This window comes from Felis catus, chromosome B2 (genome assembly GCF_018350175.1).
Source record: "Felis catus isolate Fca126 chromosome B2, F.catus_Fca126_mat1.0, whole genome shotgun sequence".
Classification (NCBI taxonomy): domain Eukaryota; kingdom Metazoa; phylum Chordata; class Mammalia; order Carnivora; family Felidae; genus Felis; species Felis catus.
In genome coordinates, this window is record NC_058372.1 from 141149596 (window position 1) to 141177111 (window position 27516).

At 44.5% G+C, this 27516-nt stretch overlaps 1 protein-coding gene and 1 long non-coding RNA gene across 11 annotated transcripts in view; one reads left to right on the forward strand and one right to left on the reverse strand.

Annotated features, from left to right (window-relative positions):
• Positions 1-27516, forward strand: part of ARID1B (AT-rich interaction domain 1B) — a 443873-nt gene that overhangs the window by 387491 nt on the left and 28866 nt on the right. For 6 of the 10 annotated variants that reach the window (XM_045058281.1, XM_045058279.1, XM_045058276.1 and 3 more), the window contains 3 exons: positions 14330-14475; positions 21955-22064; positions 22798-22956. In XM_045058281.1, coding sequence (XP_044914216.1) covers positions 14330-14475; positions 21955-22064; positions 22798-22956 — 415 coding nt within the window. The remainder of the gene's footprint in view (positions 1-14329; positions 14476-21954; positions 22065-22797; positions 22957-27516) is intronic. The other 4 variants (XM_045058282.1, XM_045058285.1, XM_045058277.1 and 1 more) reach the window with 3 other exon arrangements.
• Positions 16306-26353, reverse strand: LOC123385594. The gene is made up of 3 exons (XR_006598442.1): positions 25417-26353; positions 18098-18959; positions 16306-16748 (listed from the first exon to the last, which is right to left on the reverse strand). It is a non-coding gene; the product is annotated as an uncharacterized LOC123385594 (long non-coding RNA).

The following is a 27516-nucleotide window of genomic DNA, read 5'->3' on the forward strand; positions in this document are numbered from 1 at the left end:
TTTCGAAACATGGTGTTGCCATATTATTATCCATTTCGACACAGGAATTACATACAGCAACAAAAAGTAGCTTTCTTTTTTCCTACTGCAAAGCTGTGTAGCAACAGGCTGTCACCATTTTTAGGTTCATAAGTGCTCTTAAAGCATATCGTTATTGAGCGATTTACTTAGCAGAAATATTATTATTGATACTGTTTTGCATGTTGCGATGGTAAGATTATCCTACGTAGACTGAATGCTGTTCGGCAGTTTCAGTAGAAACACACCACATTTTTGGTTCAAATAAAACAGAGAACAGTCAGCTGGCTTTGTTTAAAGACTAAACTTCTAGAACTATGCTTTTACTGCTTGTTACGAATACGTAACAGAGAGCCTGTCACTAGTTTTGTATTCGGTATACATTTATTTAGACAGCGAGAGCAAACGATAATTTTGCAGGCGAGAGTTCTAAATCCTGTAAACACGGTCCTAAATGTGGGCCAACAAATACAGAATTTTGTAAACATAATCCTAAAAATGAAATAACAAATATAATTAGGTAAGCAGGCTTCTTTGGGGAAGATGTCTTTTCCTCTTTTTTTCCCTTCTTGTGGTACCTTCAAGGTCACTTCATGAGTCAGCAGGAAGGTAACAGTAGGGGGAGAAAAGCATCCCTCATCAGCTGCTAATCCATAGGATCTGTCCTTTCCCAACTCTGGAGTCCTATTTAGACCCACAAAGCTAGTTTGGCTGTGCCTTGCCAAGCCACATTAAGCAGCTGTGTAAAATGAATTTAAATGGCATGCATCAGAGTAAAATCTCTTCCACTGGGGCAGAAAATCAATGTTAGCTAACCAGCACGAGGAGATCAAATCTGCGTTTCAGCCAGCAGCATCCAGATAGCTTCCTTAGAAAACAACACCTCCTCTTTAATTAAAAATAAGAAAAAGATGGGATGTTGGAGTTACTCTTTGTAAATCTTAGAAAGCGCACTTGGCGAAGGCTCATCTCTGCGGCCCCATCCCTGTTAGCTCTGATTCTTGCCTTTCATGTCTACAGCATTCTTTCTAAAAAGGAAAGAAAAGAAAGTTTTATTTCTATTTTAAGCCTTCCTTCCCTTTCACTTTGCAAGTACATATAACCTGTTGTGCCTTTTTTTTTTTTTTAAGCAGAAGCTTGAATGTGAGAAAACATGTAGAGTACATGTTTTAGCGCTGTGGGTTAAGAAATTTGGTTTTCAACATGCTTTTGCTTTACTTAACAGCTCGTGGCAGCGAACTCATGTTTTTGCTTCTGTTGTCGTTTTCGTCCCCCGTTGGTGGCTCTGTCGGGTGGAAGTCAGGTCGGCAGTTTGAAAAACCGGTTCACTAAATGTCAGTGTCTCTTTGGGGGCAGAAGTGGCTCCAGCCTTTCAGAAACACAGCATTCGCAGAGTTTGTTAAAATGACTTCTTTCCCAAGTCAGAATCCCTCAGGGCCCGGAGCTTCTGAAGAAACCTGAAAAAAGACAGATTAGCGACAAAAGTGTAGCGCGTGAGTGTGTGTGCACGCGTGTGCTATTAGAACCCGAAACATGAGAAATGACGGATTATGGCACTTATGCTCCAGGCTTTCTCAGCTCGTCGCGTGTGAGACGGGACAGAGGAAAACACACAGGCGTGACTGATTGGAAGCCATCTTATTACTTTGTTTTTTAAGGGTAAAACCCACCTGCTGCACTGAGTAAGTGAAGAAACAGAGAGAATCGGGTTTTTTTCATTTCGACCTTTCGAGTGAAGGAATTCCTTTTGATTATCAGAGGATTTACGGTAGAATACGGTGACTCTTACTGCTCGGGTACCAGACCAGCTGAGTGATCTCATCTAATCATTTGGAATTAATAAGTTACACGTAATATTTTTGCAAGACGCCCTGCCCGCCATACACAGAGAGACTTTATTCAGAAAATGCATTGCTGTTTAGTTTTAAAGCATTTCTTTTTTTTTTTTCAAGTTTATTTATTTATTTTGAGAGAGAGAGCACGCGCACACGAGCAGGGGAGGGGCAAAGAGAGGGAGAGGGAGGGAGAATCCCAAGCTGACTCTGCACTGTCAGCACAGAGCCCGATGTGGGGTGTGAACTCACAGACCATGAGATCATGACCTGAGCAGAAACCAAGAACCAGTTGCTTAACTGACTGAGCCACCCAGGTGCCCCTAGTTTTAAAGCATTTCTAGTAGGTAGTATTCTTTTGAAGCCATGAGAGAGAGGTGGCAATATTCAGTGACCTTATGAAAAGCCTAGTTCAGGGACGGCTGGTGACTATCCCCCTCAGTCTGGCTCTGTAGACCATGCTAGACAGACTTGAGACATTGTCTGTAGAGGGGAGCCAAAGTTAGCCAGAAGTTTAGGAGAGACTTTGGCCTGTTGCTTCCTAAAGAAGCATTACCACGAACCCCAGGCCACACACACACACACACACACACACACACACACACACACACACACAAGAAAATCTCCCTCAGCCATGGATGTGTGTTTTGCATCCATTCATCCGTTCCCAGTGGCACCTGCTAGTGTCCCAACAGCTGACCGCTCTGCCAAATCCAGCCGATGTGTGGATCGGGATATATCAGAGTTATCCAGATTGTTTTCTTGGGAATGAGCTCCAAGGGAAATGCACGACTTCAGTGAACTTACAGAGGGCCTGACAAGCCCTAGACCTTTAGGCTCGGGTACAGTCTGGTTCCCTGAAGTCTGCCACCCCAGCACCCCCCGTATATCAACTTGAATCGAGTCTTCGGTGACTTGAGATGACCAGCGTCAGAGTTCTGGCACGGATCTTTATGATGGTACCTTCCTCAAAAGGGAAGTGTTCCGTTCTCCCTTCCCAGAGGATATACTTTCGGTGACAGAGCAGTAGCATCTTGGAGCTAGAAGGGTTTGAGGTGTCATCAGGCCTCTGCCTCTTGATTTTGTGGTGGAGGAGACGAGTGTCTTCGAGTTACCGGCTCAGGACCCTTTCGTCAGCTACAGGCCAGGCATCGGCTCTGTCTCCCGGTCTTAACCGCTCTTCCTTCATTTAGTGCTGTCTCAATAGATTTTTCCCTTTAAAAGGAAAACGTCTTAATTTCGGTTCTCTGTCAGGTCTAAAGGCAATTGTACCGTTAGAAACCAGCGATCAGGCAGTGTCTTGGTGGAGATCCTACTTCTTACTTGAGGCCTGGACTTTGGCTCCCTGGCCCGCCCCGTGCTTCCCCTGATGGGCCACGTGTGTTTGGCACGTCCCCCTGGAGATCCACTGCGCAGCCTGAGTCCTTGCTTCCGCAACCACCCACCTTGTGGGATGCGGTGACAGCTTGCCTGATGGGTGGGTTTGAATCCCTGTCCTTTTCACCCTTCGCCTGCCCCCCGAGAACGATTCCACATCCTGCGTTCTTGTGACTGGAGCGGAGCCATTAGAGTAAGGATCCTGAGCCAGCCCTTTTATCCCACAGCGCATACACCTGCTGAGGCTGGTACAGGCGACGTGCGTCTTCCTTCTGCTGTCCCCGAAAGACACCCCCGTGGACTGACTGAACATCAGAAGGAGGAAAACTCTGAGACTTCTTAGTTTTAAGGGGAAAAAAGTATGAGCAAAAATGAGTCCGTTTGGAAAGTCTTGTGATTGTTGCCTGGAATGGCATCTTTCTGCTCTCACAACCATGAATCTGGAGACCTACGTTTTAATACTTACATCGTACCAAATACTAGGGTGGCCAAAATCACTTTTGTTAGAATGTTTCTAGTAAAAGAGGAGTTTGGGAATTCTCACTGACATCATTTTTTAACCTTTGCCACCCATTCACTGCCACGAAACATTAGCCACAAGGTGGCTTGATCCGTAGTAGCACCTCACCTGTGTTGACGCTGAAGCGGCCGAATGTCTCGGAAGAGAGTTTGACCGGTGGTCTTCCTCTGCTTGGGGCTAGCTGGCTCCGCTTACAAGCGACCGGATCAGTCTGTCCTCTTGGGTATACACAGGCTGCTAGTGTCTGTGTCTCATGTGCACCCCACATACACACACGTCTGCCGGCAGCTGTTCTTTAGGGAGGTGTATTTATAATTCATTTTCCCTGTTGCTGTTTGCCAGCAAGGCACTTTTTCTGTATTATTTTCCTTCAAGCCAGTATGACGCAATTCTGCTGATGGGCAGGGAGCCACCGATGTGGAAATACATTAATGGAGATAGTGCATTAAAATGTCAAAGGGAAGGAGCAAAAAACTTCTAAATGTGTCAAGCCCCAGTTACAGTGGGGTCCGTGAGCCTGAAGGGCTGTGAGTGATTTGTATTAACAAAGAATTTAGCCCCTTGGATTTTAGACTCTTAGCTTTTAGAATAATAGCTATGATTGGAAAAGTCACGTTATTGGAAGACAAAGAAAAGATTTCTGAGACTTAAGTAGAGTTTTTATTTCTGCAATTAAATGTAAGCCTTTGCATTATCATCCAAATACCGTGCTTAATTTTTAGCCCCCCCCTTTCCCCTTCAAAATTTAGAATTGAGGATTATTATGTTGGTATTTTAAGATTACGATTTCAATCAAATCTTTCAGAGTTTCAGAACTATCACGGTAACTACAAAGTATATTGATTAGTCTTCAAATCAAAAATTAGTAAAGCACTACTTTTTAAAAGACCAAGAGAGGTTTTTTTTTCTTTTTTAAGTTGAATGAGGTCCAAGGAATCAGAGTGTGAAATGTGCAGCAAACCTTTAATGGACTAGAGTCTGTGACGTTCCCTAAACAAGTGGTTATTACCAGGCAAGCGCTTTAACCACGTACACACGCTCACCGCGGCCACAGGCAGGGGAGGGTCTGGAGCCTGAGTTTTTCATAGCCCCGTGGGGACCCTGCTGTGGAACGCTGGCTGAGGGTTGACCTTGGGGATTCCTGCTACTGAAGAAAAGGGAGTAGAAAGTGTAGACTCGGATGCCTGTGTTTGAACCTGGTGGATACTGAATGAGGAGCACGCTGGACGGGAGCCTCGGTCACTGGATAGCGTTCCGAGGAACCAATGGTTGTGCGGGCCAGAAACCAGAACTCGGGCTTTGGCAGTCTCTCGACTCATGGCAAAGGTGGTCTCCCCGAGTCCCTCTGACTGTCTGCTTTTTGTCCTCGTCTCAGACATCAGTGTGCTCCTCATATTCTGGAACATTCCCAGTTTCCCACCGTATCCAGACCTGCCTCCCTCATTCAGAGTATCTCCTATCCAGTCCCAGTCTGAACCCCTCCCAGCGGGGTGCGACCTCACCATCTCAGGTGACCCACGATGACGCGTGCATTGGGTCGGGGCTCTTGTCATCGAGGTGAGCCTTGCATCGGTTGTCTGCTCCCTTGTCTGAGCCACCTGGCCTGACCTGGGGTCCTACTAGCACCTCTGCCCCACAGTTGACCAGCCCCCCAGGCCAGCTGGGAGGGTGGTCTCCAGAATCACCTTTATAGTCCACCCGTCCCCAGAGACGGTCAGCAACACAGCCCAGCCAGTCCGGGCTCTTCAGGGTTAAAGGGCAGGGTCCCCGGAGTCACACACATCACAGGTGGTAGCATTTGGCCACACGGCCGACACCAGAAGTGTCTGAAGCCTCGTCGCCTCCATGGTGTTTGGGGCTGAGGGCAGCTGGAAGAGTTTAAAAGTGGTAAAGAGCATCTGGTCTGTGTCTTAGTCTGTCCCCGTCTGGGGTTTGGGAAGCATCCCGCATGACCTGTGAAGACCACGGGCAAGGGGCTGGGCTCTCTGGTCGCTCATGGAACCCCTTCGCTGGCGGCATGAAGGACGTGGGGGCACCTCCCAAAGGCCCTTCTTACTCTTGACCTTCATTCTTATTCCGAACTCCGCTTCCATTAAGAGAGTGAAAAAAACAAACCAAACCAAAAACCCGCAGCTTCAGAACCTGAAGGCTTTGTCCCGTGCTTTGCCAGTTAACTCTTGCTGGATGGCCTTTGAGTGTTTAATGCCGGGTAAGAGCTTGCCAGTTTCCGCCTTCCTATTTTTCAGGCTCTTCCTGCAACATTCTACCCTAATTCTGAACAGCGTTTGCTTAAATAAGTTGAGTAACTGTGTGGCCCAGGGCTACCCTTAGCTCAGGAAATCTGTAAGAATTTTACGAAGATTTTTTTTTTAAGTTAGAAAGGACCGTATTGATATATTTCCTGGCACCACAGCGCTGGACAAGAGTATTGTTTGTTGGAGGATTTTACAGACTCTTGCTGTGACAAGGATATGAGATGGAGATCTTGGGACCTAGATTCTTTCTTTTTTTCAGTCAACAGACTGGTCCATTTAGGTACAAGAAGTCTGTGAATGCATGAGATCTGTGCGTTCTTAATGACTTCCTTCCTAAAACATCACTTGGCTTCGTTCTTGGGTAGTTGCTGCTTAGTCCTCGGCGTTTGTCAAGCTGATATGCGCCCTGTGTCTGAGGTGCTGGTAACTCTAAGGAGACCTTCCCTCGTCACTCTCTCTTGTACCTTGTGCCCAGGAAGGGGATGTCCTTGTATAAAGGGCGGGTACTCCCATCACCGAAAAGGAATAGCCCCCCTCACAAATTACTCACGATCATTTCTTAATGGTTTTATGATCCCAAGATAAACCTTTTTTTTTTTTTTTAAGTAAAGAACTTTGACTTAACACAGGGAAGAGCACTGTTTTCTTTCTGTGGGTGACATCAATGGCAACAAGTTTTTCCTTTAAGAGGTACAACAGAGGGCGCGGGGGGGGCTCAGTCGGTTGAGCGTCCGACTTCAGCTCAGGTCATGATCTCACGGTCTGTGGGTTTGAGTCCCGCATCGGGCTCTGTGCTGACAGCTAGGAGCCTGGAGCCTGCTTCAGATTCTGTGTCTCCCTCTCTCTCTCTCTCTGCCCCTTCCCCGTCCATGCTCTGTGTCTCAGAAATGAATAAATGTTAATTAATAAATAAATAAATAAATAAATAAATACAATAAGAGGTACAGCGGATGTCATTTTCACCAGACCAGGGGGCCTATGCTCTTTGTGTCCTTATCAGAAGCCAGTGGGAAGCTACGTGTACCAGAGCCCAAAAGCTCTGGGGTTTACCCCTCAGAGGGAAGAGACAGGTTTGGGGACCCACTCCTGCCCCCTGTGGCTTTTGTCTCCACCCTGCACCTGAGGCAGCCGGTGTGCTGGGGATCAACAGGGTCTAACACCAGAACCTCCGAGTGAAGCATCTTCAGAAGGGAGACCTGCCGCTCGTTTGCATGCGATTGCCAGTAAACGGTTCTTAATAACAGAACAACGGGCTCAACAAACCAAAATCAACTTGGAGATGCACAGAACCTTCTTCGTTATCAATTACCAAAATTCAAGCAGCCAGTTTCTGCATTTTCTTCACACCCTGACAAGGAAGTCCCTTGCTTCAAAACCCTTGAGCTCTACTTGTTCTCCTGTTTGCTTTGAGAAAGGAGGGGAAGATCAGTCTGCTGCTTTCAGAACAACTGAAACGGGTGACCTGCACTGAGGCAAAAAAGAGGCACTTAATCTTGAAATTGCACAACAGGTGCATTTTAGCAGGGATGCCAGGAGCAGAACTGATAACAGGTTGGAACCCTCTGAGAAGTCTGCGTGAAGTAGTTAACAAAAAGGGAAGAAATGTTTCTGATGTTCCAGCCTTTTAGGAAATCAGGGTGGAATATGCAGTATTCCTCGGCGCGTGGTGGAAATCATTTCGCCAGGATGCAGGGGTGAAGATACGGCTCTTTGAAGAAAGGTGAGGACGACCGGGAGGTCCTGTGGGCCGCCCACGTGATCTGGGCTGTGGCAAAGACATGCCGGGGAGAACTTGGACTCTGCGGAGTTAGCCACTAAATATATACCCACGCAAAAGACCCTTCTCGAGAACAGCTCACCAAGTGACCACTACCCTTCCGTTGAAAGCGTCTTTTTCATGGAGCTCTTGAAAAGTAACTTTCCTTTTTGCCCATTCTCAAAGGAAAAAATAAAACCTAAACGTATCAATTGCCAAAGGGTTTGGGGCGTTACTAATTTACAGCTGGAAAATGATCATGACTCTTAGCCTTGTGGCTGATGCCATACACGCTTCAGCCTTCTTTAAGGGGACGGGCTGCCCCAGAAGAGATCACGTTCACGAGGGAGAGTCTTAGACAAAAAGACTCAAGAAGGATTGGAAGAGAGCAGGGAGCAAAGATGAGTTCTAGGACCCTCCCTCTGCTTCCCAGACCTGAGCCTCCAGCTGCCCGCATGACATTTGCCTCTCGGGAACTCAGGGCCACATCAGATGCCACGTGTCCAAAGCCAGAGCCCTGATCTCTCTGTGACTGCCCCGTTTGTCCATCCTCTTGTGTAAGCCAGATACCTCGGAGACCTCTCCGTGTGCCTCTTCTTTCCCCACAGCATCTAATTCATCACCAGGTCCCTCCCAGTTTACCTCCAAGGTACCGTTCAGCTCCGTATCTTACCTGGACTTTTACAGTAGCTCAGCCCCACAGCCGTTCCCCCCGCCTCCAGTGTGTCCTCCCTCCCACAGTCCGAGGACGGCGTCTTCCGATCACACGTCTTCTTAACGAGTTGCTCCTGCTTAAAACCCCCGGTCTGTTTCTCCTAACAGACACAGCCCTACGGAACCGAAGCCCTGGGTGACGTGGCCCTTCCCTCCCTCCCCACTTTCATTCCCTGCTAGTCAGCCTGCTGTTCCCTGCTCCCAGACACCCGAAGGCCCTCTCCCCTCCCCTCCCCCCCCGTTCCCCTCCCTTCCCCTCCCCTCCACCCCTTTATTCCCCTCCCCTCCCCTCCCCTGTGTGGCTGTGTGTTTTTCCAGGCATCTACTGTTTCTAAGTCATTGACGCTTCTATCTGTTGTCTTTGGGTTAAGGATATACATGCCACCTCACCTCCCCAGGACTGATTCCCAGCCAGGGCGAGTGGCATGTTGAAACTGTAGCGTTACTTTGCCCCCCGAGTTGCTGATGTGTGTGTCCTTGCAGGTGGGCTGATGCATTGGTCACACCACAAATGGGCTGGGGCTTGGACGGCTTTCTTTTCTGTCTTGATCATGTTGTTTGGGGGACATAGGCAGTGTTTGTCCCTCTTCAGATATTAGATTTAAACCAGTTTCAACCAAATTTGTCCTTCTTGGTGAGGCTTTGAGAAAGATACTGTGTAACTCAGGTTGAAAGCGTTCTGCCAGTGACTCTGGACATGGGTGTGAAAACAGTGTCTGTTGAGAACACATTTAAAATAGGGCATCCTGTGTAATGTTATGCATGCAGTTAGAGCTCTCTAAAAATAAACTCTGCTGGAACTGGGCTTTTCGAAGATGCGGGTTCCTGGTTCCGATCGCTATTGAGTTTAAGTGAAAGAGTGCCCCAAATTTCACTGTTAGCCTAATTAATTTTGTCAGTAAGCAATCTTTCTGGCTACATAAACTACACCTACACTGACAGTCCATACAGAGGAGGGCGTGTGTATGTGGCAGTCATATACTTTCCAATTGTGAACATAACTCAGGAGTGATATTTTCAGTGGCTCAGTTAGAACCCTTGCGTGGAGCTTCTCTCCAGGTGGCTTGCCCCTGGGACTGAAATGACATGGTTTCACTCGTGTGGTGCCTGTTTCCAGGCTATTTCTTCTGTCTGTCCCGACCCTTCTCCAAAGAGCTGTATCGGGAATCCATTCATTTTCAAGATACACATTTCACACTTCCCCATCTGCCACTGTTGAGAAAAAATAGTGGTGATTGCTAAGACAGTATGGCCTAAATATTCTTTTAAAGCACCGAAACCATATACAGATCTTATTTTAAATTGTATTGTAGTTGACTTTAAAACAAGGTGTTTAGGAGTATGTGATTACTCTTTATAGGATTTCATACTGGTATGTTTAACTGCTTTCTGTCTTCTCAGTGAACCATTGGAAACGGTCGCTTTAAAGTTGGTGTTTGCTTCTGGGTTTGTTTTTTTTCTTCCCTAGGGCCAGCTCTTTGTTGGCAGATGAATGTGTAATGTTTGAGAAATTTCCAAAGTGAATAAAAGGAAAATCTATGATAAATATATAATATATAATATATATATATTACTTGTGTCCGTGTGAAGACTGAGAAGCAGGAGTGAGGAGTGCTTTCGGGAAATGCCTCCGTAGGCTCCAGTTTTGAACTATCCTCATTATAATAACCTGGCCTTTGTCATAGGATGACAGATCTCAAACACTTCCATCCAGACCCAACCAGAGACCCATCGATCTAAATAACGTTCCTCCGGTGATTGTGCGGGTCCCCGTGTTTAAATAACAGCGCCCCACCTCAGACTTTGACTTTGCAAAGGCATAAGGGAACAGGGCCTTGTCACAGAAGACCAGGCCTGGGTAAGCGGTGGCCCCTTTGGTCAGCCCTGATCTGGACGCACCGCCTCCCACTCAGTGCGGCCCAGGCACTACGCCCAGTAGCTACGTTAGCAGCACAACAGCAACTAAACATTACTTTCAAATGTTAGTCCAGTCCCCCCAACCCCCCGGGCCTTATTGGGCATTTATGGCCACAACTATCACAGGTTAGGAACGGGCCGCATCAGGGGACCGCGGTAATTTGGGAGGAAAACCACCTGAGCCTGTCGCCCCGTAATAGACAGCCCAGGAATTCACACACCCACAGGTCAAGGAAGGGCACTTTGCTCTTCCGGGCCCAGCTTACGTCTTGGTAGGCTTTTACGTGGAAGATGTTTCCTTCGTTTCAGTTTGTAGTTTCGCCTGTTTTTGTTTTGTTGTTCTTGGTTCGTTTTGAAAAAGAGAATGTCTGGTGATTTACTTCTTGGCTCTCCTCATTCCATTTGGAGCATTGCAAACGGTGCCGTGGTCAGAAAGGGATTTAGAAGCCGGTGAGTGCCGCCTCTGGAAAGGGCCCAACTTCTTTGAAGGTCTTTGTGGTCCAAGGGACGGTAGTCAGCCCAACCAAATAAGCTTTTTGTCGCGAGCCCCCAGAAATCGTCTCATACTAGCAACACCGTGATAAGTTGGAGTGCTCGGCTTAGTCAGGCGGCCATGTTATGTTTTCTTCCACAAAACAAAATTGTCTCAATTTCCAAAAAGTCAGCAGAAAGCTCTTTTTAGTATTAAGCTCATCTTGCTCGTTGAAAATTACCAATAATCCTGGCAGTAGTTTCCAAAGCAGTGATGAATTGGATTTCTTCTATGATGATGAAAGACCGGCTTTCTCCCCCATTTAGACAGGTGGCCAGATGCCGCGCTCATGGCCGCGCATGCCCTGCATTGCTGGGAAGACTCGCATCTCTGTCGGCCACTTCCCTACTTGGATCTGTAAGAGGCGTGCAGCACTCTGGATAAACTCGTTCCTAGAAGCAGGTGTCCCGGAAACCTGGGGAAAAGCACCATTTTTATTTGTCAGCGTTCTATAACCACAGATGAATACAGTAGACAGGAAGGTATACAGTGGGCTCTGTATGCCTGTGTACTTTGCACTTGGAGAAAGAAATACAGGACACTGATCTGAAAGCAGGCCTGAGGAATTCTGTTTCTGACGCTTCCTAGCTGTGTGTCCTTAAGCAGGTGATTTAATCTCTCTGATCCCTATTTTCTTCCTTTGTATGTGAGCATAATTCCACCTACCTTCCTCCAGGCAATTTAAAAAGTTAAATGTATAAAATGCCTAGAAATTGTGCCCGGCACATTTATAATTACCTAGTAAAGTATGAACATTATCATTGTTATTGGTCCCTCCATGGCCACATGCAAACACTGAGGCCCAGAGACTGAAGGAGATTTGCTCCCAGATCCCAGTGACGGTGGAAGGTGTGACTGGTGGCAGAGTCAAGACCTGTGGCATTTTGACCAGACTTTTCAAACTGCAGGCATGATTTCATCGAGGACCATTATACACAGCAGCTGGCATCCAACACACCGACCTCAAAATCCTTAATTTGTTTTGTTACTTTAAGGGTTTGTTTGTTTAACTTCTCCTGCACACCTTCATCATCTTATGGTGGCTGCAGATGGGCCGTGCAGACTTGGGAGAAATCCTAGATTAGGGTTACAAGGAGCCTCTGAGGTCATTACTTCATTTAACCACCTGCCTGGTGGGTTTCATATTCGGATTCTCTTTTGCACCTGAGTTATAAGCAGGTGTGCTTAAAGGACCATGTGTTTCATGCACATGTTAGTCACACCACATGTGAAACTGAATTTGGAAAAAGCCTGTTTACAATGGTAAAAATGTTCTTTCTCGGTTTATTTAACAAGTACTTTCTGCAGTAGCTGTCTGTTGCTCCTTTGCTCCTCTCAGAATTGCCTAGAAGAGCCCAGGCATGGACATAAATTGTTGCCATACACAAAAGAAAAGTGCAGAGGGTTGTCAGAGGCAGAGTCTGGGGAAGGCAGAGCTCCCAGGTGGGGGAGACAGGGCAGCCTTCACAAAGGAGGCAGCCCCTGAAACGATCTTGATGGACGATGGACGGGTCACCATTGGCTGAGACTTGAAAGCTGTCTTCAGAAAACCCAACCTGTTCCTGAGTTAAGGATGCTCTTCGGGTGACTAACCTGCTAACAAATTGGGAGAGCAGTCCCAGCAGGTGCCACAGGGACATGAACGTGAAACTGTGTTTTGTTTGAATGAAAACACCCCAGAAGGGAACCTCAGCCATCTGAGTTAATGCCGGCAATCTCCACGCTGATGTTAAGACCCGAACCGTACAGGAATATGTTTATGGCTGCCGGGCAATGTATTTATGAGTATTTGACGACCTGGAGGTTAATCAGAAGCCATTGGATGATCTCAGATACATTCTTAATGAACTGCAGTGGGTATTATCATCCTGATTCAGCAGTCTGTAGTATTCGAAGTGGCACTTGAGTGAGCTCAGAATTCAAGGCTGAAGTAACATTCCTTTCTCCCAGAGCCACACTCACACCGTTAGTCTCTCAGCCTGCTAGAATGTTCTTTCCAAGCTATTATCGAGTGCCAGTTTAGAATAGTTTGTGTGATATTTAAAAGGAAGAAAAGCACTCAAACCTTTGATACTTTGAATTTTCAAGTGGACCACGTTTGAACTTTTTCTACAAGCCAGAAAGTTGAGTCCGCTGAAGACTGCTACACAAAAAGATTGTATATTGTGTTTTTCTGAAAATGATTTAGGTTAAGCTTTGAAAGGATCTCTTTAAACATATTTTACCATTACACACAAAAAGCCATCAAGAGACGACTTAATGGAGGTGGAGGGGCTTAAAATCATAACTCACTTGGAGTAGATGAGCAAGTGTGGATTTTTACACCTCTTACTAGTTTTACTCCCGAGAGTAAACACCAGTAAATGAAAGTTTGAAAAGTTTTCTCCAGGTGAACTATTTACATAGGAGAAGCTTGGGTACACCAGTGGGTGGCGTCTTCCCCAGATTTTGCCACATCGCCATCCCCTGTCTTGTCACCTTGTGGTTTCCCTGCGAGCATTAAACCACCGTGCCGTCCAAACCTCCCCTTCCCCAGGCCCGAGCCCAGCAGAGAAATACCCTTGCACCACAGTTATCTCCTTCAGACGCAGAAATACCCTTGGCCTCTTGCAAGAGTGAGAAGTTTGTCTTTCATAGAACGGACACACAAAACTAGCGAAACCAAGTCACCAAAACTTTAGGTTCGTGAGTCTGCGTCGCAGTCAGGGAGGGGTGACCCGGAGCCTTTTAGGGACACTTTCAGCCAGTCTAAGCTCCCTTCCTTCCTGTCGCAAGAAATCCTACAAAAAGAAGCGGGAGTCTGAGGTTTACTGTGTGATGTCAATATGGGGAAATGGGTGTGTTTTTAATAGTACCTAATTTCAGAACCTTGAATAATCAGGTTGAAGCGTTTAGAAATGCTTTCTCCTATATTCATTATATCAGAAAACTTAGGTCAAAGGAAAAAAAATTTAAGTAACATTCCCACACTGCCCATTTGATTTTCATCCCTTGACTCCTGGTTTTTGATGCGAGGATACTAACTACTTAATGCCAATAAAGAGTCAAATCTTTTTTAAATGTTAGAAGTTAATTTTGCTTGCTTTTGTAATTCCTGTTCTTATTTCAAGTTCCCCCTTTCTTGCTTATATTCCTCTATAGAAATCATAACGTGGAACACTTGACATGACTTAAAATGTATAATTTACTTGTGGAATCTATATTATTTGGAATTTTTACACAGTGTTTTAAGTCATTACTTAGCAAGAGTTCAGCCTCTCTGTCCAGGAAATCAATTATTTTAAGCAAACACGGAAAACAGCAGCCCCCCCCCCTTGCATATGTGCATTATGAGAAATGACCCCCGGGATAGAGTGTTGCCCGCGTGCACGGCCAGTATACGTATACCTGTGCTCTCTCTTCACACAGGCAAGGCAGTTTCCCGGGCATGAACCAGAGTGGACTTATGGCTTCCAGCTCTCCCTACAGCCAGCCTGTCAACAACAGCTCTGGGCTCATGAACACCCAGGCACCCCCCTACAGCATGGCGCCCAATATGGTGAACAGCTCAACAGGTAACCGAGGCGGCTCTGTGCCCTGAGCGCTGCCCCCCCACCCCCAACCCTTTCCCTCTTTTCCTCTTAGGCCTGCACCGGTGAATGTACAGAGACAACAGCAGTGGAATCATTGGGTGAAAAGGGGGGAAAAGTCCACTTTTCTGTGCCTGGAAACTTGCTCAACCTATGTAACTACTGTTAAGAGTTGAGGGTCACATTATGTTTTATGTAAATTCGTTTTCCGCGCTCTGTTTTTGCAACGTGTGGACGTATTCTTAAGTGTCGCTGGGGTTGCTTGCTCACTGCACACACTATGTTCTTTTTGTCTTTGGGTATGTATCATTCAAAGCATTAAGAGATCCCAGTGACAGAATGCATCCTCCATTCGGTAGTGACGGTGCTGAACACTTAAAAACCATATTTCAGGGGCAGAACAAGGGGGTTTGAAGTACTTTTTCACCTTGAAATGTATATGTGGAAATAGTTGTTCCTTAAGTGCTATTTGCAGATTGTCTCCATTGAGGAATCGTATACAATTTTGTTTAATGCGCTGTCTTAAATTTTGTGTCACGTTTAATTGTTTCAACCCACTTTGTGATGCCAACAACTGCGTTCTTACCAAATCCCATCTGATTGGTGCAGTAAGAGTATTCTCTCAGTTTGTGGAAGTGTTGAAAGTGTCTAAACCTGGGCAAATCGTCTGTGTCCTTGGATTGCTTAGACCCTGAATCACCTCCTCAAGCCCCAACTACCCAGCAGTGAGCGCTACTCTTTACATGAGGAAACGCTGTGGATCGCAATTGACCTGTTCCTTTCTAGCACCGATTAGAGTGGTGACCACTGTTCGGGTAGCATTCTCTCCTTTGGTCAACACAGAGCTTTGTGTAGCCAGTCATGTGTGTCCCGCACTGTTTTATGATGCATTCGAAAAGCACTGTGGAGTTAGAGGCTTGGCTTTCTCTTATGACCTTTTTTCATCTCCTCTGCCTTTTGCCACCTTGCTGACCTGTCCATCTTTGAAAGGCCACCCCAGGAGCTATTGTTTCTTTGTCCAGCCGAACAGACAGCTAGAGGCTGGGCTGGCATCCCGGCCAAGCTTCTGAGGGGTTGGCTTCTCAGGTCTAATTTAACAGGGCCATTCCCTGATTACGTCTCTTTAAAAGCATGTGGAAGAGGGGGAAAAAAGAGAAACTAGTGGAGAAAATGAAGGTTTTTAAATAAACAGAACAGCCCTTCCTGATACCGCTCATTCATCCCAGCCAGGGGGATGTTTTTACATTCGAGATGAAAGGGGAAGGCTCTTGAACAGTCTGTTAGCCAGAAGCTTCCTTTCCCTTCTCAGCACTGTCCCAGGTAACAGCGTATTTGGGTTATGACATTATGTGTTTTGTCTGGCTTGCTGAAATAAAATTACTTCAGAGCATTGAAACTACACAATAAATTTTCACCTACTATTAGCAATACTCATTTTTCCCCTTTTCCTTTGGACCCCAGAGCCACAAAAATAACCAACCACAAACAGATGGCACGGTGCCCTGCCTAAGAAGATTTATGTGTTCCTAAGGAATAACCAATTTAATGGAGATTCACAGAGAGGGTTTCTATTTATTATTATTATTATTATTCAGATAATTCAGAGGAAAACTGTTCGACAAAAGGCCGTTTATCCTCACACACTTTTGTATGGGCTAAGTAGTAGTTTTGTATCACATGGTATATTTGGAGATATTGAATTTTTAATAATTTAAGTATTTATCAAATTTTCCTCTACACATTTATGTGATTTTTTTTTTTTTTCCAGCTCGGTTAAGTCCAATGCAGCCTGATAGAAAGTAGTCATCTAGCACATCCAAGGAATAGGGATGATTTAGTCTCTACTGCGTATCAGTTGATAGGCACACGTCAGTCCGCTCTCACTGTGTTACAATCTCGGAGGGAAACAGGAACGACAGGGGAACCCAGAACGTTACCGAGTGGCTCCTGACGGGTTTTGGTCGGAAGGTGGGCTCTTGACTTTCCTAGAGTTGGGCCAAAAAAAGGCTGTGACCAGCATCACATCACTCTACTTGGTCTGGGCTCGTGCATATCAGTTGCCGGTGATAACGGCAAAGCATTTCCTCTACCAAAGGACCCTTTCGGAGAAAGTGAAGATGACACCCACAGTGTCCAGGGCTGGGCGTGGGACTGGCTGAGCTTCCGTTAGCAGCTTATGCGGCAGACGTTCCAGCACCCTCTTTGCGGAGTTCGAGCCGTTGTGCTGTAGACAGTGTACAGGGCCAAAAACAGTCTCCCTGTGTAGTGACAAATTGTTACAGGCTTCAGTGAGCAAGTAATTATTCAAATGGAGTCAGTGTGAGTATGAATGTGACAACTATTTCTTCATTTTAAAATGCAGGGGAGGTGGGGTGGTAAGCAGTGGGGGGATTTGTTCCCTCTAAAGGAGCTTTTAAAAAAAAACTACTCACGTTAAAAGATTAGAATTATGTAATGCTATGGGCAAAATTATAAATCACGTATAGCCTTGTGAAATACACCCTTTTATATGATACTTGCGTTACTGGTTATATGATACTTGTGTCTCATTTTATAATATTCATTAGTCATATACTTGTCTTTGTATAAGCCATCATCTTAAAGAAGACATCTAAATTCCAGAAAATGTATCTACCATCTGTCGTTCTAAGTTTGCCTCCCTGGAAGTCGCTCTGCAGAATGTAGGACATTTCCATCAGTATAACCTACAGATAGCAGATGAACAGCCACACACTGCTGTTATCAGGCCTTCCTATTGTACAAGAGCCCCGTCAGATTCCAGATCTTCTGCCCACCTAGCGCTGCTCAGTACCAAATGCGATATCCTGTTGCCGCCCTACCGGGATGGGGCACACTAGCTCCGTTAGCCCTCCCAAGGAAAAAGAGGCGAGCTCACTAGCACGGTATCGACAGCCTCTTTCAGCGTTCCCAAAAGTCAGGAACCACCTATCACCTGGAATGTTTGTTAAAACTACAGATTACGGCAGCCCAATCGGAATTTCTGACGATGGTCCGGGAGTCTGGATTCCTAACAGACTCCGCAGGTGGTTTTCACATGTGCGTGCTAAAGCTTACGAGCCACCCATTTAGGGGTATTTTGCTCGGCAATCTCTCCGCTAAACTGCTGCCAGCTTTGTGTGGCATTGGCTGTTTACCAGATAATTTGCTGTTTTGAAATTTAAAAGAAAAATTATAAAACTCTGCCCGGAATATAAATCTACCAGATGGATAGGTGTTTTCTGTCTCGAGACGTTAGGGTCCTTCACTAAAGAAGTTTGGGGTATTTCACACCATTGCTGGCTGTCGGTTGTCTAAGTAGTTTATAAAGATCGTCGGGTTTTTTGTTCGCTTGCTTGCACGAAGTTAGTGATTTTAGGTGAATTGCTGTCCTCCCTCCCCACCCCACCCCCAAAGATGTAAAAGGTATATTAAATTATGAAAACCATATCTCTTCGAGTGGGGAAAAAATGCACCCCGGGATTATGCCAAGTACGTTGGTGGTTCTGGACTTCACATGCAGCTGGGGCTTTCTCGAGAGCATCGCTCTAGCTCACTGCAGACAGGAGCTGCTTTCCTTGAAGCAGTGCCGCGTAGCAAGCATACTTACTGGTTTTGCTCCGGTCGCGTGTTTCCTGGGCTGGCTGGGATGGAGAGAGGCCGCAGATGGAAATGCTGGGGGTGCGCATCTCACATGCACTGCCCCCGTGGAGGTACATCGGCATAGACGGGTGTCCACAGATTTCCTCAAGGCCTCGCCGATCCAGCCAGAGAGAAGGGTTTCTCCGGAGCTTTTCTCACATCCTCTGTATGTGTCGTGTTCACGGCGGTCTTTCTATATTAGCCACGTGTGAAAATGGTCCTGAATATCTGCAGACGTACACACGCAGGTAGGCCCTTCGGTGCTTTCAGAAACAAGGAATAAAATATTTTGCGGGGCATGGTGTATTGTTTACCGTGAAAAGAACAAGCCGTGTGTGTGTTTCTGGTCCCATTTCCCCGTCTTCTGGGAGTGATTTTGTCGCCTTGTAGGGAGACTAAGTGAAGGAAGCTGAGAGAGTAAGAATGAATGTTTGAGTTCAGTTTTGCTCACACCATATGTTCTTCGTGTTCCTTTTGAATATATTCAATCCAGGGTGGAATGACTGCCTCAGGACCTTGACCCGCACTTACTTTAAGAAATCATTCTAGCTCTTAAATTTCGGTGGTGAAGCCAGAGGCTAGTGCTCGAAATGTATTTACGGTGCTCACACGGCTCTTCTGCGGTCACGGATCCTTTACTGCCCCTTTTTATGCCTGAACTTTACATACTGGATTACTGATGTCAATGGGAGAAAGAACAGAGCCTTGATTTAACAAATCCTTACAATAGTGGTGGTCTTTCTCTTCTGGGAAAGGAGAAAAAAATAGTGCCCCTGGAGTGTCATCGCCCTGGGAGGCGTATAGCTCTTTGCAGTGATTCATTGAGAATTCTGGTAAGAAGTCAAAAAGTAAGCATTTCAACAAAAGGAACAGTAAAAGCCACAGTAAGGAAAGACCTTATGATCCATTTACTAAAATAACATTTGCAATGTAAGGCAGGAGGACTAAATAAAACTGTTACTCTAAACCCTCTCCTTATTTGTCTCTCAAGATAATAACACAATGTAACTTTTGACAGTTTTTACATTTGCATACCCTAAATGCCCATTTAAGAATATATAACAGAGAATGAAGAAATTTAGGGAATTTCAAACCAACAGATATGCTTAAATTCATCTAAGTCTGATTGTTATTTTTTTAATGTTTTTTTAAATATTTGTTTTTGAGAGAGAGAGCGTGTGTGCACGTGCACGGGGGTGGGGCAGAGAGAGAGAAAAGGAATCCCAAGCAGGCTCCCCGCTGTTAAGCACAGAGCCCGACGCAGGGCTTGATCCCACCAGCCAACCATGAGATCATGACCTGAGCCGAAATCAAGAGTCAGACGCTTAGGGCGCCTGGGCGGGTCTGTCAGTTAAGCGGTTAAGCATGCGACTCAGGTCATGGTCTCACGGTCAGTGAGTTCGAGCCCCACATCGGGCTCTGTGCTGACAGCTCAGAGCCCGGAGCCTGCTTCGGATTCTGTGTCTCCCTCTGTCTCTGCCCCTCCCCCGCTTGTGCTCTGTCTCTCTCCCAAAAGCAAATAAACATTAAAAAAATACATTAAAAACAAAAAGAGTCGGACGCTTAGCTGACCGAGCCACCCAGGCACCCCGAGTCTGATTTTTAAATCAGTGTTAATTATTATCATGAATTATGATAATACATATCGTCCCACTTCTTTAGGCTTAAAAAAATGTTTTGTGTATGTTAACACATTCCATGCACGAAGAAGAATATTACTGTTTTCTGTCTTTCAACAGTAATACTTAGGCATAATTTATTACAAATACTAACAGAACTGTCCGTTAGAACCTTTGAAGATACAGGCCTTGACTGGAGCCGCGTGTCCGTGACTTTGCCACCTCCCCAGGATGGTGTGGCTGTCGTTCCTTGGAACCCACTCTGAATAAGTAGCAAGGACGTGTGGACTTTCATAAAGAAGCTCCTCTTTCCGCACGCCTCCTGCTCTTCCATTCTGTTCTTCTAAAAAGAGTGTTTCTTAATGTACAGATTTACTAATTCCTACAGCGCTAGACCCCAGAGAGAAAACTGCACGAAAGCAGCCCGCAGCTCGGAGCAAGGCGGTCTGGTGTAATCTCTCTCAGCTGCTTTTCTGAGGTTTCACACATTCACAAAAATAACAGCATTTTTAGCTGATCCCAATAGATTTTTCTCTGCAGCTGCATCCCTTGAAAAAGCTTTTTGTTCCAGTTCTTAAAGTCTAAGTATTGAAAGTAATTTGGAAAAAAAAAAAAAAAAAGGAAAGAAAGAAAGAAAGAAAAACATCCCAATTATGATCTGTGTGTGTGGTGATGACTTCAAGGGCTGACTGGCTGCAAATGGGCTCGGGAGCACAAGCCAGTGCGCCCGCGGAGAAGACGGGCGCTTCCCGGGGCATCCGTGGGCGCGCCGCCGTGCTCACGGGCACGTGGCGGGGTCGGCTTTTTTGGCAGGACCTCTGGTCTCAACCTGCAGAGATGCTAACGATATTAGCAAATTAGCACCACAAAGCTTGCCAGCTAATTCGCCAGAGCCCTGCTCACTCTCTCTCTGCTGTAATTAAAACTAATTATTTTCTAAAACATAGTAATACATGAATATGTGCAATAATCATTTTGTAGTGGGCAATCTGTAGAGCCTTTTTTAACGCTTCTTTTTTTTTTTTTTTTTGGCACTTTATGCAACATGTGCACTGCCTTGGTTGAGCCAGCATTTTCGTTTGCAGAATGTAGAATGGGTCCTGTTCATAAAACCTCAGGTTTACTTTATTTTGAAATAGGAATGTTTTCTGGCTTTCACTCATTTACAAGGCTCATAATTCTCTCCACTCGCCCTTGTCTGTTTCCAACTCTCCTCACACATCTGTTTGTGTCGCACTCCCGGCCCAGTGTTGTGCAGATGGTTTTCACAGTGGGGTTCTGTAGAAATTCAGCTGTTATTCCCTGGACGTCTACACTGATTCCCTACTGTAGCCTTGTGCTTCCTTTAAAAAGAAATCTGAACCCATATTTTTAGCTTGAAAATGTCTATCCGTATGGGTAATAAATGCGTCTAAATCAGTTGTTCTTTGGAGAACCTTTCAATCTAAAGCCTGGATGAACTTGGTAGAATTTCTGAGCCTAGAGATGGAGAGTGAGTTTTGCCAGGGAGCGTAGAGTTGACTCTTGGGCTGCTGGGCATTTGAGCTGCTGCTGGGGATTGATAAGTGCACGTACGGTCCCAGACTGAAAGAAAAGCAGCCCCACTGCAAACTAATTAGAAATCCTTTCCTTCGAAAAGAACTTTTGATTATTGTTTTTGAAGTCATTTGTTACGATTGTCTTCCATCGTTGCAGGCCAGGCCACATGGAATAGATAAGATTTTCAAATGAAACCATATAAAATGTCAAATGAATTTGCCAACTATAGACTATGTAAACTTAGGAAATTAAGAAAGCACAACATCCTCTAGTCACCAGGTAGAAGATACACACATCCACTCTTTCCTTTCAACACCCGATGAGCAGTTTAAACATTGGACTTCTTTCCACTTGTCACCTACTCCATTAAATAACGCTGTAATCATTTTGAGGAGATAACGTTGATACGAGTTGACTTTCCGTGGTGGGGTGTTGAATAAATGATTGCATTTGTGTTTTTTCTTTTTAAGTTAAAAAAGGACCACCAGAATATCGTGCTGTCTAGATGTCAGAAACGAGTGTGCTCTGAGTTACGATTTCTTTTTTCTTTTCTTCCTTCAAGGGAAATGCAAGTGCCCCACGCATCACTCAGTAACTTGTGTTAGCAGGAGCCCAGCCTGACGAATCACATGTATAATCCTAAACTCTTTCTCCTGTTTTCGATTAGCATCTATGGGTCTTGCAGATATGATGTCTCCTGGCGAATCCAAATTGCCCCTGCCTCTCAAAGCAGACGGTAAAGAAGAAGGCACTCCGCAGCCCGAGAGCAAGTCGAAGGTATTTCCTTTCTCCTCTGCACGCGGTGTGGGGTCTGCCTCGCTGAAGCTGCCATGTTGTTCTGTAGTCACGGTGTTGGCCTACACTTTCGTCGCCATTTTCTTCTCTTCTGCATGCCTCCATTTTGTGCACCACGTTTGTAGTTTTCTTTCCTTTCCCCACCCCCCCCTTCATGGTGTGGATCTGAAAGTTACTAGTTCTTACGGCATTTAACTCCTGGCTGTGGGAGGGGGGAGGAGGGACGAGACCCACCTGAGAGAAACGCTTCGGGGGTGGGGAGAAGTAAGGGGCCTTGCCTGGTTTTGACACTTGCAGCCATTTTCTCTGCCTTCAGTTTATAGCTTCCTGTTTTGGCCGCCTCAGCAACAACAACATACTTAATATTTTGCTTTCCTGCCTTATTTGATAAATAAGGTGAACAGCTTTTTTTTTTTTTTTTCCTTTCTTTCTTTCATAAGGGGTAACCCATGCTTAGCATTCCGTGTCAGCTTGAAGTAAGCATGGTGGCTTAGTGGCCTTCTCCGGCATCCAGCGAACTGACCAAATTCTACTAATTAAGAATGTTGTTCTAATACCTTTATATGTGTGCGTCTTTGTGTGTCTGTTCGTACATGTCTTTATATATATCCATTATATATAAAAATCAGTCTGTTAAACTGGATGTGCTTTTTGTTATTTTAAATAAAGTTTGCCCTACCTTTGTCATTTTTTTTTTTTTATTCCTCTACCACAGGATAGCTACAGCTCTCAGGGTATATCTCAGCCCCCAACCCCCGGCAACCTGCCAGTCCCTTCCCCAATGTCCCCCAGCTCTGCTAGCATCTCCTCATTTCATGGAGATGAAAGCGATAGCATTAGCAGCCCAGGCTGGCCAAAGACTCCATCAAGCCCTGTAAGTGGCTCTGGTTTTTTGTGGTTTTCGTTTTTTGTTTTTGTTTTTGTTTTTGTTTTTTGGGGGTTTTTTGATAATTAAGTAATTCTACTTTAATGCTTGCTGATTGATTTGTTTTATAAGACTTTTTCTTCATAATTTATCCATGAAAGGGTTTGCTTTGTGATTGTAGCAGTAACAAAATGAGTAAAGTTGGTGCAAATCTGTAGAAGTTGATTTCTGGTAATGAAACCGCTGTTATAAAGAAGCACCTCGATATGAAGCATGTGATTGTGTTACCGGGTCCAAACTCCTTCACCCAGTGACTTTGTTTAAATGTCTGATCCGTTGTGCACTTACAGAAGATCTTTAAAACGAGTTACTTCTCCATTTACATGGAAACTAATAGCAGCCAAGGAGTAAATGACAAGTTTGGCCTTTGGCCTAAATCTTTCATGGGCTGTTGTATCTGAAACATCTTAGTTCAAAACTGCCTACCTGAAAATAGAGATGTGACACTCTGGGCAGGGGTTAACACAATATCAGCCCTACTTTGTTTCATTCCACCTGTCAGAAATTAACAGCAAAGCTGTAGAAATGTTCCTGTAAGTGAATATTTGGAGGGCTACTTTTAGAATAATATTATGTACCTGCATTAGAATGAGTGGAGATAGAAAAATTACATCCTGCACAAGACTGCTGATAATCTTGAAATTAAGTGTTGATTTCCTTACGATATAGAGAAAACAAAAATGGTGATGTGCATATAAGGGAATTTTTTTAGTCTTAATGTTCTTCTGTCCATAGAGCTCGGTCTTTATTTTCCTACTGAAGAAATTAATTCTGTGCCATTAAAAAAAAAAAAGAAAAAAGAATAAAATGGCACTGTAGTAACCTTTATTTTACATTCATATAGGGAATCAAAAGATCTGTTTTAAAAAAAAAAGCCTTAACATGCAATTACTTGCCAAGAAGGCTTAATTAACACGCTAATTTTTGTTAAGACGACGTATTGAAGAGTACAGCTCAGGAAAAGCGAGTTGGAGGGAAGAAGTCTCTATGTGCAGAATCTGGCAATCTAGTCAAAACCCCAAAAGGAGGCTGCTATTAATTATCCATTCACTGGTTTAAACAGATAGAACTGAAGGTTTGAAGGGTTGGTGGTTCCAGTAAATGTTTGTAAAATTCATGTGGAGCTCTAGTATAACCAGCATTTTCCTTTTCAGAGGAAGAAAGGGCAATATTCGCTGTTACCTTCTCTGTAGACATGTTTTGCTTTTGCAGCAACGGAGATGAAATGAAAAATGCTCTCGGGCGGGTTTGCAGAACTAACAGGAAGGGGGAGGGCAACTCCCGCATCTTGATGGCTTTGTGTCATTGGCTTTGAGTCTCAGAAGGCAGCCGACGTTCCGGGGGTTTTCCCCACAATCTCCCCTGGTGTTGTGTTGTGTTTTGTCTTCATCACAAGAAGAGCATTTTTGAATCGGCATACTCTCAGGTTAGCAGGTAGAACTCAGATTAAAACTTTTCAAAAACATGTATTGTGTTGGCTCGGAGGGAAACATTTTAGAGGCCGAAAATCATAATCGTTAAAACCTTAAGATAATAATCAAGAATAACAATTTGTGAAAAACAAAGACCACTGATAGATATTATATGTTATGCGTTTAAAATGCCACTTTACTGACTCTGGCTTATAAAGATGGAGTGAGATATTTATGATACTTTGACTAGTCAGGTGATCTCCATCCAATGAGTCCCAGAGGAAAGAAACTATTACCAAAACCGCACTTTCCACTTAAATATAAGAAAAAAGCAAACTGAAGTGTTGACTTCATTTCCTGAGTATAATATAATTCGACATAAGGTTGCATACTCCTTTTTTCTAAACATTCCCACATCCGTTATCTCTTCCTGTACCATAACCATTGTATGTTTAAGAACGGGCACGCAAATGTCCAGCTCCGGTGGTAGAGAAGGACCGGGGAAGCCGTGGTCCCAGGTAGAAGGATTCAGATGACGGCTCTGTATGGAAAAAATGGCGCCTGTCTCGGATGAGATGCTAATTTAAAGAAGGGAACCAAATGCAATCGGAAGGAATGGCCAGAGAGTATCTGTGCTGTCAAATCACTGCTGATATATACGATTTAGGAATATTTAACTGTTCTTTCTGAGACACAACTTCAGTTTGCACTTAAAATTGCTCCTACCAGTGTCTCTAATAAAGCCTGTCTAATAGAAGGCCTGAAATGGACTGAATAATAAAGATGCTCAGTGCTTTGACAGTGTGCTATGGACCAACATTGTTTTGTTACAGAACATTCTAAAATAAAAATAAACATTTGCACATACACAGATTACCAGGCATATGGTAAAGACTGCTGAAATGTAAATCTGCCTTGGAGATTTGAGGAAAAATGTACTTATAGACTTAATTAAACTATATGCAAGGAAAACATTTGTGGCGCCATAATGTCTTACCGTAATTCTTCAGCAATCTCCGTTCCCTTCTCTTGCGCCCATGACCGTTACGGGCACTAGAATACCATTTTTACAACACAGAAGCAATGTGAGGTGCTCCTCGTGACCTGGAAGAGGTAACCCGTCTTTCTGCAGGGCTGGTGTGTTTGCCCAGTGTCCGTGGCTAGAGCGTATGATGACACCCATCCAAAGGTTGCATCGAAGCTGGTGTCTGTGAACAGAAAAAGTACATGTTGAGCCTAATCGACGATAAAGTATATACTCTTTTATTTCCTAGCACTTATGTTTCCCTTTATGTCCTTTTCCTCTGTTCGGACACCCAAAGACTAACTTTGATAACTGGCCAGTAAACAGACCTTGAGGCTGGGAGTAGAGATGGAATGTGGCAGTCATGGGCACAACCCCTCCTCAGCTTTCAGTCTTGTTGGATTGTGTCCACGGTCACTCAGCACCCCGGCCTCTGAAATCCTGTTACAGATCCCTCCAGTGTGCAGTCGCTGTTGGGGATTCAAAATCGGCTCGAACCCTGCCTCGTGGAACATAAAGTCTAGTCAGGAGAACGTAGGGCAGACAGATGATCCCACGCAAAACACGGGCTTTTTATAGGCCGTGTAACCACGGGCCGCCAAGGACAAATAGAGCGGGAGACAGTGATTCAGATGAGGGAGCCTGTGTGCCTGGGAGGCCTCTTCCAGGAACTGACGCGTCACCTGAGGCCTGACCACTTCTCCTCCAGATGCATTTTCCTACGTTATGGTGCCATGAAGATCCTTAAGTCTTTTTTGAAGATTTAAAGCTATGAAAAATAAAAATGATCCTATTAAAAACCACTGTCTTCATTAAGCTTTTCTAACTTTATGAGAACAAATTGAGACATACAAAAGTTAATTAAATTCAAGTTCATTTAACAAAGAAAGGTAAGGAAAGGTAAAATATGTATGGCCAAAGTAAGCACACTATTATTTGAGGCTTATCTCAGGTTAGGAGATACACTCATTTCACAAATGGGAACAGACATCTGCATGGCCCCACTGCTCGGGGCCTGATGAACGGTCCTTCCGGACCCCTTGCCCAGTTTGGCATCAGAGAGGACCAGGCCAGAGATGGCCTGGATCTTAGATTCAGAACGCTGGTAGAGCCACTCAAGGTAATTTTAAATTGAAACGATCGCTTTTATTTCTCTTACCCTTAAATTGAATGTCAAACTTTTACCTCTCAATTTGTTACAAATAAAATGCAAGTGAGAGGGTTGGTGGGTTTTTTTTTTCTTTTTTGATTGATTTTAGATGATAAAATCTCATTTTTTAAAAAGACAGTGGGCCCATTTTGTATTGTGCCCCAAAAGGGAAAAAAAATTTTTTTAACTAGCATTGAGAAACTAACTACCCCCCTTAGTGATGACAGAGCTTCTGGAATGTGTAAAATGTGGTAGGACAATTTCTTTTCCCAGTCAAATATTCCTTGGGTATATGAATATGGAAAAGAAAATTTAAAAACATATTATTTGAATATACAGTGTGTTCCAGATTCTGAGTATATATATGGATATATATATATATATATATATATATATATATATGAATGTGTATATATTTTAAGCTCTAAAGTAATTTTTAAGTGACTTACTCTTGAGCCTCAGCATCAATGTAAGTTCTAAAAGATCACACTTTTTTTTAATCCCACCACCCTAAATTTTTTATTTACATCAACTGTATTCACCCATTTTTTTATGTATTTGATGTAAAGGTTTTATGCCTCAATAATTCTGAATCCGAAGGCTTAAAATTTCAGCGGAAATAGCCTGGGAGAGGTGCCTTCAATTAGAGGAATGTTGTTATTTTCATTCTCAAGCATCCTCCCTGAGGTCCTACTTTCACTGGGGATCATTTACTAACAAAGTAACATCAAACTTCAATGGCAGTCATGTTATTTGACCCCCCAAATTTCAGCAATGTGTTTAAAATGGTTAAGCCAAATACAAGGGAAAAGAGTTAAGAGGAAGTCCCATCTAAAATGAGGACTATCCATTGCAAATGATAAGCTGGTAAAGACACATGAGGAAGTAAATTATTGTTCCAAGGAAATCTTGATTGAGAATTT